Consider the following 14,635-nt stretch of genomic DNA (forward strand, 5'->3'; position numbering starts at 1 on the left):
CGGAACCGCCTGCATCCCGAACCGGGGAGAACCGGCATCCCGAACCGGGGAATCCGCACCCCGAACCGGCTGCTTCCCGAACCGGGAGGGATCCGCACCTGCTCCGCTGCCCCTGCAGCCCAGGCCGGTGCCGAACCGAGCAGAACCGGCATCCCGAACCGAGCAGAACCCGCACCCCGAACCGGCTGCATCCCGAACCGGTAGGAATCCGAACCGGTAGGAATCCGAACCCCGGGGAAGCCGCAGCCGAGCCCGGAGGGACCCGGACCCTGAAGCAGCCCCGCACGCTGAGCCAGCCGTGCCCGAACCGGGCCGGTCCCGCACCCCGAACCGGGCGGGACCAGCACCCCGAACCGGGCGGGATCTGCACCCCGAACCGGGCGGGACCCGCACCCCGAACCGGGCGGGATCTGCACCCCGAACCGGGCCGGTCCCGCACCCCGAACCGGGGGGAACCCGCACCCCGAACCGGGGGGAACCCGCACCCCGAACCGGGCGGGATCTGCACCCCGAACCGGGCGGGACCAGCACCCCGAACCGGGCGGGATCTGCACCCCGAACCGGGCGGGATCTGCACCCCGAACCGGGCGGGATCTGCACCCCGAACCGGGCGGGACCCGCACCCCAAACCGGGAGAGTCCCACACCCCGAACCGGGCGGGATCTGCACCCCGAACCGGGCGGGATCTGCACCCCGAACCGGGCGGAACCAGCGCCCCGAACCGGGGGGAACCAGCGCCCCAAACCGGGCGGGATCTGCACCCCAAACCGGGCGGGATCTGCACCCCGATCCGGGCAGGACCAGCGCCCCAAACCGGGAGAGTCCCACACCCCGAACCGGGCCGGTCCCACACCCCGACCCAGCCGTGCCATGGCCGCTCTCCCGGTTCTGGCTGCCCCTGGACACTGGAGGGACCAGAACCCCAAATCTGCAGCACCCTGACCCACACAGGCTCTGCACCCCAAATCTGCTGCACCCTGACCCACACAGGCTCTGCACCCCAAACCCTCAGCACCCTGGCGGGTTCTGCACCCCAAATCTGCAGCACCCTGACCCACACAGGCTCTGCACCCCAAACTGGCTGATCCAGGAGGTTCCTGCACCCCAAAACTGGCTGTGCACTGGTCCTACTGCATCCTAGTGGGCTCTGCACCCCAAATTGGCTGATCCAGGTGCTCCCTGAACCCTGATCTTGCTGATCCGGAGGTCCCTCACCCCAGTTTTGCTGATCTGGAGGTCCCTCACCCCAAATTGGCTGATCCAGGTGCCCCCTGCACCCCGATCTCGCTGACCCTGAGGTCCCTCACGCCGATCTCGCTGACCCTGAGGTCCCTCACCCCGATCTCACTGACCCTGAGGTCCCTCACCCCAGTTTTGCTGACCCTGAGGTCCCTCACCCCGATCTCGCTGACCCTGAGGTCCCTCAGCCCAATCTCACTGATCCAGAAGTCCCTCACCCCGATCTCGCTGACCCTGAGGTCCCTCAGCCCGATCTCACTGACCCTGAGGTCCCTCACGCCGATCTCGCTGACCCTGAGGTCCCTCACCCCGATCTCGCTGACCCTGAGGTCCCTCACCCCAGTTTTGCTGACCCTGAGGTCCCTCACCCCAGTTTTGCTGACCCTGAGGTCCCTCACCCCAGTTTTGCTGACCCTGAGGTCCCTCACCCCGATCTCGCTGACCCTGAGGTCCCTCACGCCGGTCTCACTGACCCTGAGGTCCCTCAGCCCGATCTCACTGACCCTGAGGTCCCTCACCCCGATCTCACTGACCCTGAGGTCCCTCACCCCGATCTCACTGACCCTGAGGTCCCTCACCCCGATCTCGCTGACCCTGAGGTCCCTCACGCCGGTCTCCGGGGCCATGGATGAGTCCCCACCGCTGGTGGCCGAGCTGGAGCCCCTCAACATCTCCCTGAACGAGTCCTGGGCCAACCCGTTCGTGCAGCCGCCGTGGCAGGTGGCCCTGTGGGCCGTGGCCTACGCGCTCATCGTGGTGGTGGCCGTGGTGGGCAACGCCGTGGTCATGTGGATCATCCTGGCGCACAAGCGGATGCGCACGGTCACCAACTACTTCCTGGTGAACCTGGCCTTCGCCGAGGCCTCCATGGCCGCGCTCAACACCGTGGTGAACTTCAGCTACGCCGTGCACAACGAGTGGTACTTCGGGCCCGCCTACTGCCGCTTCCACAACTTCTTCCCCATCGCCGCCGTCTTCGCCAGCATCTACTCCATGACGGCCATCGCGCTGGACAGGTCAGTGAGGGGTCAGTGAGGGGTCGGTCCTGGCCAGGTCAGTGAGGGGTCAGTGAGGGGTCGGTCCTGGCCAGGTCAGTGAGGGGTCGGTCCTGGACAGGTCAGTGAGGGGTCAGTCCTGGACAGGTCAGGGACAGGGTCAGTCCTGGCCAGGGTCTGGACAGGTCAGTGAGGGGTCGGTCCTGGCCGTGGTCTGGACAGGTCAGTGACCAGGCCTGGGTTGGGCCCTGCCCAGTGCCAGATCCCAGATCCCACTGGATCACGATCCCAAGCTCCATTAAATCCCAGATCCCACTGGATCACGATCCCAAGCTCAGCTGGATCCCAGATCCCACTGGATCACGATCCCAAGCTCAGCCAGATCCCAGGTCCCACTGGATCATGATCCCAAGCTCCATTGGATCCCTGATCCCACTGGATCACGATCCCAAGCTCCATTAAATCCCAGATCCCACTGGGTCATGATCCCAAGCTCAGCCAGATCCCAGATCCCACTGGATCACGATCCCAAGCTCCATTAGATCCCACTGGATCACGATCCCAAGCTCCATTAAATCCCAGATCCCACTGGATCACGATCCCAAGCTCCATTAGATCCCACTGGATCACGATCCCAAGCTCAGCCGGATCCCAGTGGGACTGGGGGGTCCCAAAGCCCCGGAGCCCGCAGGAAGTCTCCGTTCCCTTCCCGGGAATTTGGGGACGTTCCCCCTGGAGCCCCAGGACGAATCCCGGCTCTGCCTCCTCTCCGTTCCCAGGGAATAAAGGGAATTGTGGCCGGGATCCGGGGGGAGGACGCTTTTCCTGCCCTTTTCCAGCGCCGCTGGCTCCAGGATTCCCTGCAGGAAGCAGGGCTGGGGTGGATGAGGCTCCCTGGGCATTGGAACAGCCCCAGGTTTGGTTTTGTCACCGAATCCTCTCCCTAAAATCCATGGAATTGAGGCAATCGGTAAAAACCGGCACATTTCCAGTTCCTCTCCCTCGGTGTGGTTCCAGGAGGATCCTTGGGATCAGCTGGAAAAGGCCCTTTAGAGCTGGGATGAATTCCAGGGATTATTTTTTGGGGTGAACAATTTAATTTACAGACTTTGATCCACACCAAAAAAACCAGGAGAGCAAACCCAGGGAAGCTGCAGTAAAGCAGGGAGGTCTGGGAGGCTGGGGCTGGAATTTTTTGAGGATTAGCATTCCCAAAAAATCTTCCTGCACCTCAAACCCTGAAGAGAGGCTCAGTTTTCCCAAAAAAACCCAGGCTCCCACCTGGAAGCTGCAGCCTCCATGTGCTGCATCCCAAATTCCAGCCAGGAACGGGGAAGGGAACAAATCCCAAATCCCATCCTCAGCCCCTCCAAAGCTTGGGAAAATTCCTTGTTTTCCTCTGGCTGGGAGCTGACAATGGAGCTGAAAGGCAGGAAAAGCTGGAATGAGCTCCAGGAGCCTGGGAGGGAGAATTCCCAGTTCCCAGAGCTGGGACTGGGAATGGGGAGAGCTGGGACTGGGAACAGGAATGGGGAAAACTGGGAATGGGATTGGGAATGGGGAGAGCCAGAACTGGGAATGGGGAGAGCTGGGACTGGGAACAGGAATGGGGAAAACTGGGAATGGGATTGGGAATGGGGAGAGCCAGAACTGGGAATGGGGAGAGCCAGAACTGGGAATGGGGAGAGCTGGGAATGGGAATAGGGAGAGCTGGGAATGGGATTGGGAATGGGGGAGCCAGAACTGGGAATGGGGAGAGCTGGGACTGGGAACAGGAACGGGGGAAACTGGGAATGGGATTGGGAATGGGGAGAGCCGGGAATGGGAATGGGGAGAGCTGGGAATGGGAACAGGAATGGGGAAAACTGGGAATGGGATTGGGAATGGGGAGAGCCAGAACTGGGAATGGGGAGAGCCAGAACTGGGAATGGGGAAAACTGGGAATGGGATTGGGAATGGGGAGAGCCAGAACTGGGAATGGGGAGAGCTGGGAATGGGAATGGGAATGGGGAGAGCTGGGAATGGGAATGGGGAGAGCTGGGAATGGGAATGGGGAGAGCTGGGAATGGGATTGGGAATGGGGAGAGCTGGGAATGGGAATGGGCAGAGCCAGAGCCAGGATTTGGAACGGGCAGAATTCAGAATTCTCAATTTTGGCTAGAATTCCCAATTCCCACCAAAAATCAGGGAAGCAGCATGGAAGGAGCCTCGTGTTCCCAAAGTCCTGGAAGGGCTGGGATTGGGAAGGATCTCAAATCCCACCCAGGGCCACCTTCCCTATCCCAGGTCGCTCCAGAGCCTCCAGCCCTTCCTGGCACTTCCCAGGATCCAGGGGAACCCACGGCTGGCCCGGAATCCCCGGTGGGATTTTCTGCGGGATCCATCGTGGATCCGTGCGGGATTTTAGTTGGAAGTTCCTCCATCCCCTCCTTCCCCTGGAGCTGCTCCAGCCCTGGGCACGAAAGAAAAACAGGCGGAAGTTGTTCCGAACACTCGGGACAATGGCAGGAAATTCGGGATCGGGGCTGGCACTGCGGGAAGTGCCTCAGGAAAATCCCAAAGAATTCAGAGCCCTGCAGCTCCCTCGGCTCCCCGGTTTCCCACCCCATCCTTTGTTTTCCCAAAGGGAACCCTGGGATTTTCCAGCTCCCATTCCTGCTCTTCCCAATGATGGAACTCCAGGATTTTCCAGCCATATTCCCACTTTTCCCAAAGGGAATACTGGCATTTTCCAACCCCGATTCCCACTGTTCCCAAAAGGAACCCCGGGATTTTCCACTGATTTTCCTGATTCCCACTGTTCTCAGGCCAGAACCCTGGGATTTCCCAGCCCTGATTCCCACTGTTCTCAGGCCAGAATCCCAGGATTTCCCAGCCCCGATTCCCGCTGTTCCCAAAAGGAACCCCGGGATTTCCCAGCCATATTCCCGCTGTTCCCAGAGCCAGAACCCCGGGATTTCCCAGCCATATTCCCGCTGTTCCCAGGCTGGAACCCCGGGATTTCCCAGCCATATTCCCGCTGTTCCCAGAGCCAGAACCCCGGGATTTCCCAGCCCCGATTCCCGCTGTTCCCAGGCTGGAACCTGGGATTTCCCAGCCATATTCCCGCTGTTCCCAGGCCAGAATCCCAGGATTTTCTGGCCATATTCCCACTGTTCCCAGGCCAGAACCCGGGATTTCCCAGCCATATTCCCGCTGTTCCCAAGCCAGAACCCGGAATTTCCCAGCCATATTCCCGCTGTTCCCAGGCTGGAACCCCGGGATTTTCTGGCCATATTCCCGCTGTTCCCAGGCTGGAACCCGGGATTTCCCAGCCATATTCCCGCTGTTCCCAGAACCAGAACCCCGGGATTTCCCAGCCATATTCCTGCTGTTCCCAAAAGGAACCCCGGGATTTCCCAGCCTGATTCCCGCTGTTCCCAGACCCAGAATCCCAGGATTTTCTGGCCATATTCCCGCTGTTCCCAGGCTGGAACCCCGGGATTTCCCAGTCTCAATTCCCGCTGTTCCCAGGCTGGAACCCCGGGATTTCCCAGCCATATTCCTGCTGTTCCCAGGCTGGAACCCCGGGATTTCCCGGCCATATTCCCGCTCTTCCCAGGCTGGCACCCCAGGATTTCCCGGCCATATTCCCACTGTTGCCAGACCCAGAATCCCAGGATTTCCCAGCCCCAATTCCTGCTGTTCCCAGGCTGGAACCCCGGGATTTCCCAGCCATATTCCCGCTGTTCCCAGGCCGGAACCCGGGATTTCCCAGCCCCGATTCCCGCTGTTGCCAGGCTGGAACCCCAGGATTTCCCAGCCCCAATTCCCACTGTTCCTAGGCTGGAACCCCGGGATTTCCCAGTCTCAATTCCCGCTGTTGCCAGGCTGGAACCCCAGGATTTCCCAGTCTCAATTCCCGCTGTTCCCAGAGCCAGAACCCCAGGATTTCCCAGCCCTGATCCCTGCTGTTCCCAGGCTGGAACCCCAGGATTTCCCGGCCATATTCCCGCTGTTCCCAGAGCCAGAACCCGGGATTTCCCAGCCATATTCCCGCTCTTCCCAGGCTGGCACCCCAGGATTTCCCGGCCATATTCCCGCTGTTCCCAGAGCCAGAACCCCGGGATTTCCCGGCCATATTCCCGCTGTTCCCAGGCTGGAACCCCAGGATTTCCCAGCCCCAATTCCCACTGTTGCCAGACCCAGAACCCGGGATTTCCCAGCCATATTCCCGCTCTTCCCAGGCTGGCACCCGGGGTTTCCCATCCCAAATTCCCGATTTTCCCGCACAGGTACATGGCCATCATCCACCCGCTGCGGCCGCGCCTCTCGGCCGCGGCCACCAAGGCTCTGATCGGGCTGATCTGGCTGCTGGCGCTGCTCCTGGCCTTTCCCCAGGGATATTTCTCCGTCACCGCCGAGCTCCCGGGACGCCTCGTCTGCCTCGTGGAGTGGCCGGAGCCCGGCGGAGCCGAGTCCGGGAAAACGTGAGCGGGAACAACGGGAACAACGGGCTGGGAGAGGGGAATTCCGCTCTGGAATTCCGCTGGAGCCAGGCCGGGTGGCAGGTCCAGGAGCGGCCGGTGTCAAACCCTCCCTGTGTCCTTTGTCACCTCATTCCCAGAGTGGCATCGCTGCATTCCAGAATATTCCCAGATTCCCAGCACGGAATGAGGCAGCCGCTGATTGGGACAGAACATTCCGGTGGTTTTTCCAAAGGCTGATCCCAAAGGAAAACGTCGCCACTAAATCCACAGGGGATGTGCATGCCATGCTCCAGGAAACTGGGAAAACTGGGAAAATTGGAGAAACTGGGAAAACTGGGAAAGGAGATCCCTGGCAGCTTCAGGATGGCAAATCCCAAAGAATTTAGGGATTGGGAGGAACTGGCGGCTCGGCGGCGGCTCCACTCTCGGGAATCCCGGGATGGGATTTTCCTGCCCTAAATAACTCGGGACAGGTGCTTGGGTCATTCCAGAGGCGTCATTCCAGCCCCTTCCCCGCTCCACGGCCTCCGAGTGGATATTCCGGGAACGCTGCGGTGGCAGCTGCTCCGTTTGCGGCGCCAGGAGGAAAAAATTCCATCCTTTTTCCAGTTCCCATGGAAAACAGGAGGAAAAACCAGAGGAAAACAGGGAATTCCAACACTTTGGGGGGGAATTCCTCTGGAAAACCTCTGGGGAGCACAAGCCCGGTGTGCAGAGGGTAGCAGAGCTGGTTTTTCCCTGGAAAACATCCCAGAGCTGGGAATCCTGTGGGATTCCATCGGGCCGTCGATCCCTGCTTCCCAACGGGATCAGGAATTCCGTTTGGGGTTTTGAGGATCCCCTGGGAATGCAGGGATGTCCCTTCCATGCCAACATTCCCGGGATTCCCAGGGAAAAGGAGGCGGCAGCTCCATCCTCCATCCCGCCCCAGATCCTAAACCCCTTCCAGCTGCAAACCCCAAATCTCCCGGAGCGCTGCGATCCCGGGAATGCTGCAGGCAGCACATTCCCACTGTTTTTCCATGCCTGCCATCCCAAAAGGATTCCTGGAGCTTCTGGAAGGGCTCTCGGAGCCCAGACCCCTCTGGGAACGGGGCTCTGCGCTGCTGACGTTATCCTGCAGCTCCTCCAGACGTTCCTGCAGCGCTCCGAGGATCCGGAATTCCATGGGAACAGCAACAAAAATCCTCCTGCGGAGCCGCCGAGACGCCTCTGGAATGAGCCAACGAAATCCAGCTCCGCCAAGGCCATCCCAAATGGAATTAGGGCTGGGAAAATCAGATTCTGGTAGCGAGCAGCAGAATCCAATCCAGGCCCTGCTCCCACTCCTCACCCTCCGGAGCCGGGATTCAATCCAAACTCCCGGGAAGAGCAGTGGGAGCAGGGCCTGGATTGGAGTCCAAATCCTTGCAAAGATAGAGGAGCTGGGAGCCCAAAAATCCACCCAGAGGCCCCAAAGCCTTGGGAATAAGATTCCTGCTAGCCAGGCGGGATTTGGGAAGTTTTCCAGCCACGTTTGTGGAGTCAGGTTTTAGGGAGGAGGATTTCCCAGGATTTTCCAGAAGGTTGGAGCCTCCATCCCCCTCCTGTGCTTAAACCTGGAATTATTTGATTTCCTTTTAAACTCCTCTCCAACAGAGGTCCTCACTGACCCACAGCATTCCCAGGTTTCCCATGGTATTCCCAGTGCTTCCACAGCATTCCCAGATTTCCCACTACATTCCCAGTGCTTCCACAGCATTCCCAGATTTCCCACGGCATTCCCAGTGCTTCCACAGCATTCCCAGGTTTCCCATGGTATTCCCAGTGCTTCCACAGCATTCCCAGATTTCCCATGGCATTCCCAGTGCTTCCATGGGCTTCCCAGCACTTCCATGGCATTCCCAATGCTGGATCCTCAGGGATTATCCCATTTTTCAAGGTCCCACCATTTCTCCGTGTCCATCCTGCTGGATCCTCAGGGATTATCCCATTTTTCAAGGTCCCACCATTTCTCCGTGTCCATCCTGCTGGATCCTCAGGGATTATCCCATTTTTCAAGGTCCCACCATTTCTCCATGTCCATCCTGCTGGATCCTCAGGGATTATCCCATTTTTCAAGGTCCCACCATTTCTCCATGTCCATCCTGCTGGATCCTCAGGGATTATCCCATTTTTCAAGGTCCCACCATTTCTCCATGTCCATCCTGCTGGATCCTCAGGGATTATCCCATTTTTTCCAGGTACCACTTCTCCATGTCCATCCTGCTGGATCCTCAGGGATTATCCCATTTTTCAAGGTCCCACCATTTCTCCATGTCCATCCTGCTGGATCCTCAGGGATTATCCCATTTTTCAAGGTCCCACCACTTCTCCATGTCCATCCTGCTGGATCCTCAGGGATTATCCCATTTTTCAAGGTCCCACCATTTCTCCATGTCCATCCTGAGGGATCCTCAGGGATTATCCCATTTTTCCAGGTACCACTTCTCCATGACCGTGCTGCTGTACCTGCTGCCGCTGCTGGTGATCGGCTGCGCCTACGGCGCCGTCGGCCGCACGCTCTGGGCCAGCGCCATCCCCGGAGACTCCTCCGACCGCTACCACGAGCAGGTGTCGGCCAAGAGGAAGGTGAGGAATTCCGGGAGGGGATGGATCCATAATCCATGCCCAACCTCCACAAGGTGAGGAATTCCGGGAGGGGATGGATCCAGAATCCATGGCCAACCTCCACAAGGTGAGGAATTCCGGGAGGGGATGGATCCAGAATCCATGCCCAACCTCCACAAGGTGAGGAATTCCGGGAGGGGATGGATCCAGAATCCATGGCCAACCTCCACAAGGTGAGGAATTCCGGGAGGGGATGGATCCAGAATTCCTGGCCAACCTCCACAAGGTGAGGAATTCCGGGAGGGGATGGATCCAGAATCCATGGCCAACCTCCACAAGGTGAGGAATTCCGGGAGGGGATGGATCCAGAATTCCTGCCCAATCGCCACAAGGTGAGGAATTCTGGGAGGGGATGGATCCAGAATCCATGGCCAACTTCCACAAGGTGAGGAATTCCGGGAGGGGATGGATCCAGAATCCATGCCCAACCTCCACAAGGTGAGGAATTCCGGGAGGGGATGGATCCATAATCCATGCCCAACCTCCACAAGGTGAGGAATTCCGGGAGGGGATGGATCCAGAATCCATGCCCAACCTCCACAAGGTGAGGAATTCCGGGAGGGGATGGATCCAGAATCCATGGCCAACCTCCACAAGGTGAGGAATTCCAGAAGGGGATGGATCCAGAATCCATGCCCAACCTCCACAAGGTGAGGAATTCTGGGAGGCGATGGATCCTGAATTCCTGGCCAACCTCCACAAGGTGAGGAATTCCAGGAAAGGCTGGATCCAGAATTCCTGGCCAGTCCCAGCCCCAAACCCTTCATTATGGAGCAGGTGAGGACTTGGTGGATGGGTTTAGGAGATGTCCTAACACCGAAGTGCTTCAGCCGAGATGTTGTTCCCGGTTGGAAAGGTCTCCAAGGCCAAAAAAAGGCTGGAATGACCAATGGATGGGATGAAGATGGAGCAGAGTCCTGTGGACATCTCCTCCACTACAGATGCTGACTGCACATTCCCAGCTGGAAGGGCCATTCCCGAGGGTGGCATGACCGACGGATGGGTTTAGGACACTTCCCCCACGGCTGTGGTTCAGCTGGGATGTTGACCACGGGTTCCCAGCTGGAAAGGCCATTCCAGGGGGTGGAATGGCTGCAGGCTCGCCCTCTCCCGCGGCAGGTGGTGAAGATGATGATCATGGTGGTGTGCACCTTCGCGCTCTGCTGGCTGCCCTACCACGTCTACTTCACGCTGCAGTACCTGCGGCCCCAGTGGTACCTGCAGAGCTTCATCCAGCAGGTCTACCTGGCCGTCATGTGGCTGGCCATGAGCTCCACCATGTACAACCCCATCATCTACTGCTGCCTCAACGACAGGTGGGAGCGCCGCCGAGCTCGGCAACGCGCAGCAGGGTCCCAGCGGAGAGGGCGGATGGGGATGGTTTGGGTGGTCCTGTCCCGCCCTCTGCCACCTCCGGAGGAGGTGGGGGTGGCACGACTCTCACCTGGGGTCTTTCCGAATCCCTGTGGATTTTGAGGGCAAACATCAACTGAAACAACCCCAGTTCCTAACTGGGGTTTACAGGGATGGGGGGTTTGCATTTCTTGGGGTTTTCCATTTCTCAGGGGGTTTTTCCTCCCCTCGCTGAAAGACGGCAATTTTGTCATGTTTGGAAAAGCTCAGCTTTGTCTCCCCTTTCCTTTGGCCCTGTCCATGTCTTTTCCCCTTCCTTTGGCCATGTCCATCCCGTCCCTTTGGCCATGTCCAACCCATTCCTTTGGCCATGTCCATCCCATTCCTTTGGCCATGTCCATGCCATTCCTTTGGCCCTGTCCATGTCTTTTCCCATTCCTTTGGCCATGTCCATCCCCTTCCTTTGGCCATGTCCATCCCCTTCCTTTGGCCATGTCCATCCCACTCCTTTGGCCATCTCCATCCCATTCCTTTGGCCATGTCCATCCCATTCCTTTGGCCATCTCCATCCCATTCCTTTGGCCATGTCCATCCCATTCCTTTGGCCACGTCCATCCCATTCCTTTGGCCATCTCCATCCCATTCCTTTGGCCATGTCCATCCCGTTCCTTTGGCCATGTCCATCCCGTTCCTTTGGCCATGTCCATCCCATTCCTTTGGCCATGTCCATCCCATTCCTTTGGCCATGTCCATCCCACTCCTTTGGCCATCTCCATCCCATTCCTTTGGCCATGTCCATCCCGTTCCTTTGGCCATGTCCATCCCGTTCCTTTGGCCACGTCCATCCCATTCCTTTGGCCATCTCCATCCCATTCCTTTGGCCACGTCCATCCCATTCCTTTGGCCATCTCCATCCCATTCCTTTGGCCATGTCCATCCCGTTCCTTTGGCCATGTCCATCCCATTCCTTTGGCCACGTCCATCCCATTCCTTTGGCCATCTCCATCCCATTCCTTTGGCCATGTCCATCCCGTTCCTTTGGCCATGTCCATCCCATTCCTTTGGCCACGTCCATCCCATTCCTTTGGCCACATCCATCCCATTCCTTTGGCCACATCCATCCCATTCCTTTGGCCATGTCCATCCCCTTCCTTCGGCCACATCCATCCCACTCCTTTGGCCATCTCCACGTCTTTCCTCGTTCCTTTGGCCACATCCATGCCGGTGTCCATCCCACCCCTGTGGCCAGGTTCCGGGTGGGATTCAAGCACGCCTTCCGGTGGTGCCCGTGGGTCCGCGCCGGCGAGTACGAGGGGCTGGAGCTGCGCTCGGCGCGCTTCCTGCACACGCGCAGCTCCGTGTCCAAGCTCAGCCGCATGGACACCACCACCGTGGCCTCGGCGCTCGGCGCGGCCGACGAGGAGCCGGACGAGCCCAGCCGGGCCAAGCGGCTCTCCCTGGACATGACCTCCAACGGCTCCTCCCGCAGCGATTCCAAGACGGTCTCCGAGAGCTTCAGCTTCTACTCCAACACCCTCACCTAGGGAGGTCCCCTCAGCGCCACCTCGGTGTCGCCGCCCTGCTCTTGTGCCGTGCCGGTGTTTCCCACGCTGCTTTCCCGCCTCTTTTCCTTGGGATGAGTTCCGCCGTGGGGCCGGACACCAGGAATGTTTGCACTGCCGGGCTGGAGATGAAGGGGACGCAGGGACGGGACAGAGCCGGCTTTTCCTCCGGAATTCCAACGCCGGCCGGCGCTTCCGCGCTCTCTGCGAGGCAGGAGGGACCTCTCGGTGCATCCCACCCCACGGAAAACAGCCCCGTCCTGCACCTCCCTCCTCCCATCCTTAATTTCATTCTCCCTGCTGGATATCCAGGAGGATCTTGAATCCCAAAATCCCAAAAAAGGCTTTTTCCAGCTCCATGGGGAGTCACCGGCCACAGCGTGGATTCTGGGATTCAAGCAGGCCTGGCCCTGGTTTGGGTGTGTTTGGCAGAAGAGCTGCGGCGCCTTTGGAAGCCGCAGCCAAGGATCCATCCGGGAGCCATTCCCATTGTTCCCAGCGTTTTTCTGGGATTGTCGTGGATACAAGGCCTGCCCCGCCCATCCTTGTCTTTATTGTTGTTTTTGTTTTCTGTCCCTCGAGGGCTCCTCACGGCCGAGCGTTCCAGGATGGAAGCGCAGGATCCGCCGTTTACGGAGCATTCCCACAGGGAATGACGGGATTTGGGCTTTTTGGGATTTCCGTGTCCTTGCTGGAGCCTTGGTGTGAGGTCACAGAGCCCAGCCTCGGAGTTCCCAGGGTTTATTTCCCATTAAAATCACCCTAATCGTATAAAATTCCAATTTTCAGCCTTCAGGATCCACCATGGGGCCTTCCAGCCTTCCCCATTCTGGGATTCTGGGATTTTGGGATTTATTCCTCTCCCAAACCCTGTCCCAAAATCCCCTGTCCAGCTGAAAAATGGACACAATCATTATAATGCAAAGTTTAGCATGGGAATCCTCCTTTTCCTTGGAATATCCACCTTAAATCCCATTCCTGCTGGAATATCCACCTCAAATCCCATCCCTGTGACTCTGACATCCCTGGGGAACTCGGGATTCAGGATTGCAGCAGCTGGAAGGAGATTTCTGGGAAGTTCTTCCCATGGGAACATCCCAAGAGAGAGGGAACCCAACCCAACCGTCCTTCCCAAAGTGTCTCGGGATTGTCCCAGCATGGATTTTCATGGATAAATATTCCTTTGATGTGGAGAATGGTTCGTTATCCTTTAACGAGGGGAGGAGGGTGGGAGCGGGAAGAGGTGGAAAAGCTAAAATTCCATAAAAAAGATGGATGATGGGTTTGGGACACCCTCTGTGAGAGGAGTTTGCCCTGGAATGTCACTGAAACAGGAAAAGGGACAATTCCCAAAATTCCTCCTGATGGATCCCGGCTCCCCTTCCCGGGCTGGGCTTCCCAAATTCCGCTGCTCTGCCGGAAACGCGCAATCCGTGCTTTTCCAAGCGGGACATTCCAGGTGGGAATTGCAGCAGCATCCCGCCCCCGCTGGCAGTTCCGGCTGGCTGGAATTCTGGATTTTAATTAAAGCAGCGTTCCCGGGCTCCGCTCAATCCCACGGGCCCGGTAAGCTCCGGCTGTTGGTTTTCCATCAGTGATTTTATCCGGGAAAAAGGAGAGAAGCCATGAACAGCCACATGTTCCTGCCCGAGCTTCCAGTGGACACCGGGCTGGATCCCCAATCCCAGCGGGATTCAGATCCCCACGGAGCCATTTTCTCCATCGGGATCATCCCATCCCAGCGGGATTCAGATCCCCACAGATCCATCGGGATCATCCCATCCCAGTGGGATTCAGATCCCCACGGAGCCATTTTCTCCATCGGGATCATCCCATCCCAGTGGGATTCAGATCCCCACGGAGCCATCGGGATCATCCCATCCCAGTGGGATTCAGATCCCCACAGAGCCATTTTCTCCATCGGGATCATCCCATCCCAGTGGGATTCAGATCCCCACAGATCCATCGGGATCATCCCATGCCAGTGGGATTCAGATCCCCACGGAGCCATCGGGATCATCCCATCCCAGTGGGATTCAGATCCCCACGGAGCCATTTTCTCCATCGGGATCATCCCATCCCAGTGGGATTCAGATCCCCACGGAGCCATTTTCTCCATCGGGATCATCCCATCCCAGTGGGATTCAGATCCCCACAGATCCATCGGGATCATCCCATCCCAGTGGGATTCAGATCCCCACAGATCCATCGGGATCATCCCATCCCCTTTTACAGGGCTGTCCCTAACGGGGAATTTCACCCCTACCCCATAAAATGAGGTACAAAAATCCCCCTCAGCCTCACAAGGAAAGGGAATTCCACATTCCCAAAGCTCTGGATTATTCCTCCATCTCCAATTCCACGGGAA

General features: G+C 58.3%; 1 protein-coding gene across 4 annotated transcripts; it reads left to right on the forward strand.

The window, feature by feature from the left end:
- Nucleotides 1–1,173: 1,173 nt before the first annotated feature.
- Nucleotides 1,174–13,463, forward strand: TACR1 (tachykinin receptor 1). 4 transcript variants are annotated; one of them, XM_085559341.1, is made up of 6 exons: nucleotides 1,174–1,598; nucleotides 1,749–2,255; nucleotides 6,509–6,703; nucleotides 9,163–9,313; nucleotides 10,472–10,668; nucleotides 11,955–13,463. In XM_085559341.1, exons 2-6 carry the CDS (start codon nucleotides 1,864–1,866, stop codon nucleotides 12,247–12,249), a joined length of 1,230 nt encoding a protein of 409 aa, XP_085415467.1. In that variant the 5' UTR covers nucleotides 1,174–1,598; nucleotides 1,749–1,863; the 3' UTR covers nucleotides 12,250–13,463. The 4 variants fall into 4 exon arrangements, with proteins under 4 accessions (XP_085415467.1, XP_085415464.1, XP_085415463.1 ...); XM_085559338.1 differs by having other exon boundaries at nucleotides 1,174–2,255; XM_085559337.1 differs by lacking the exons at nucleotides 1,174–1,598; nucleotides 1,749–2,255; nucleotides 6,509–6,703 and having other exon boundaries at nucleotides 6,705–9,313.
- Nucleotides 13,464–14,635: the final 1,172 nt, after the last annotated feature.

The sequence above is a fragment of the Lonchura striata genome, chromosome 22, assembly GCF_050655825.1.
Source record: "Lonchura striata isolate lonStrDom1 chromosome 22, ASM5065582v1, whole genome shotgun sequence".
Classification (NCBI taxonomy): Eukaryota; Metazoa; Chordata; class Aves; order Passeriformes; family Estrildidae; genus Lonchura; species Lonchura striata.

Excerpts from the sequence above, each read along its gene's own strand:
- TACR1 (XM_085559337.1), top strand. The coding sequence starts at position 8,378 with ATGGTATTCCCAGTGCTTCCACAGCATTCCCAGATTTCCCACTACATT. Across the intron at positions 9,314-10,471 it reads AGGTGTCGGCCAAGAGGAAG|GTGGTGAAGATGATGATCAT; the intron begins GTGAGGAATTCC and ends CTCCCGCGGCAG. Across the intron at positions 10,669-11,954 it reads TACTGCTGCCTCAACGACAG|GTTCCGGGTGGGATTCAAGC; the intron begins GTGGGAGCGCCG and ends CCCTGTGGCCAG.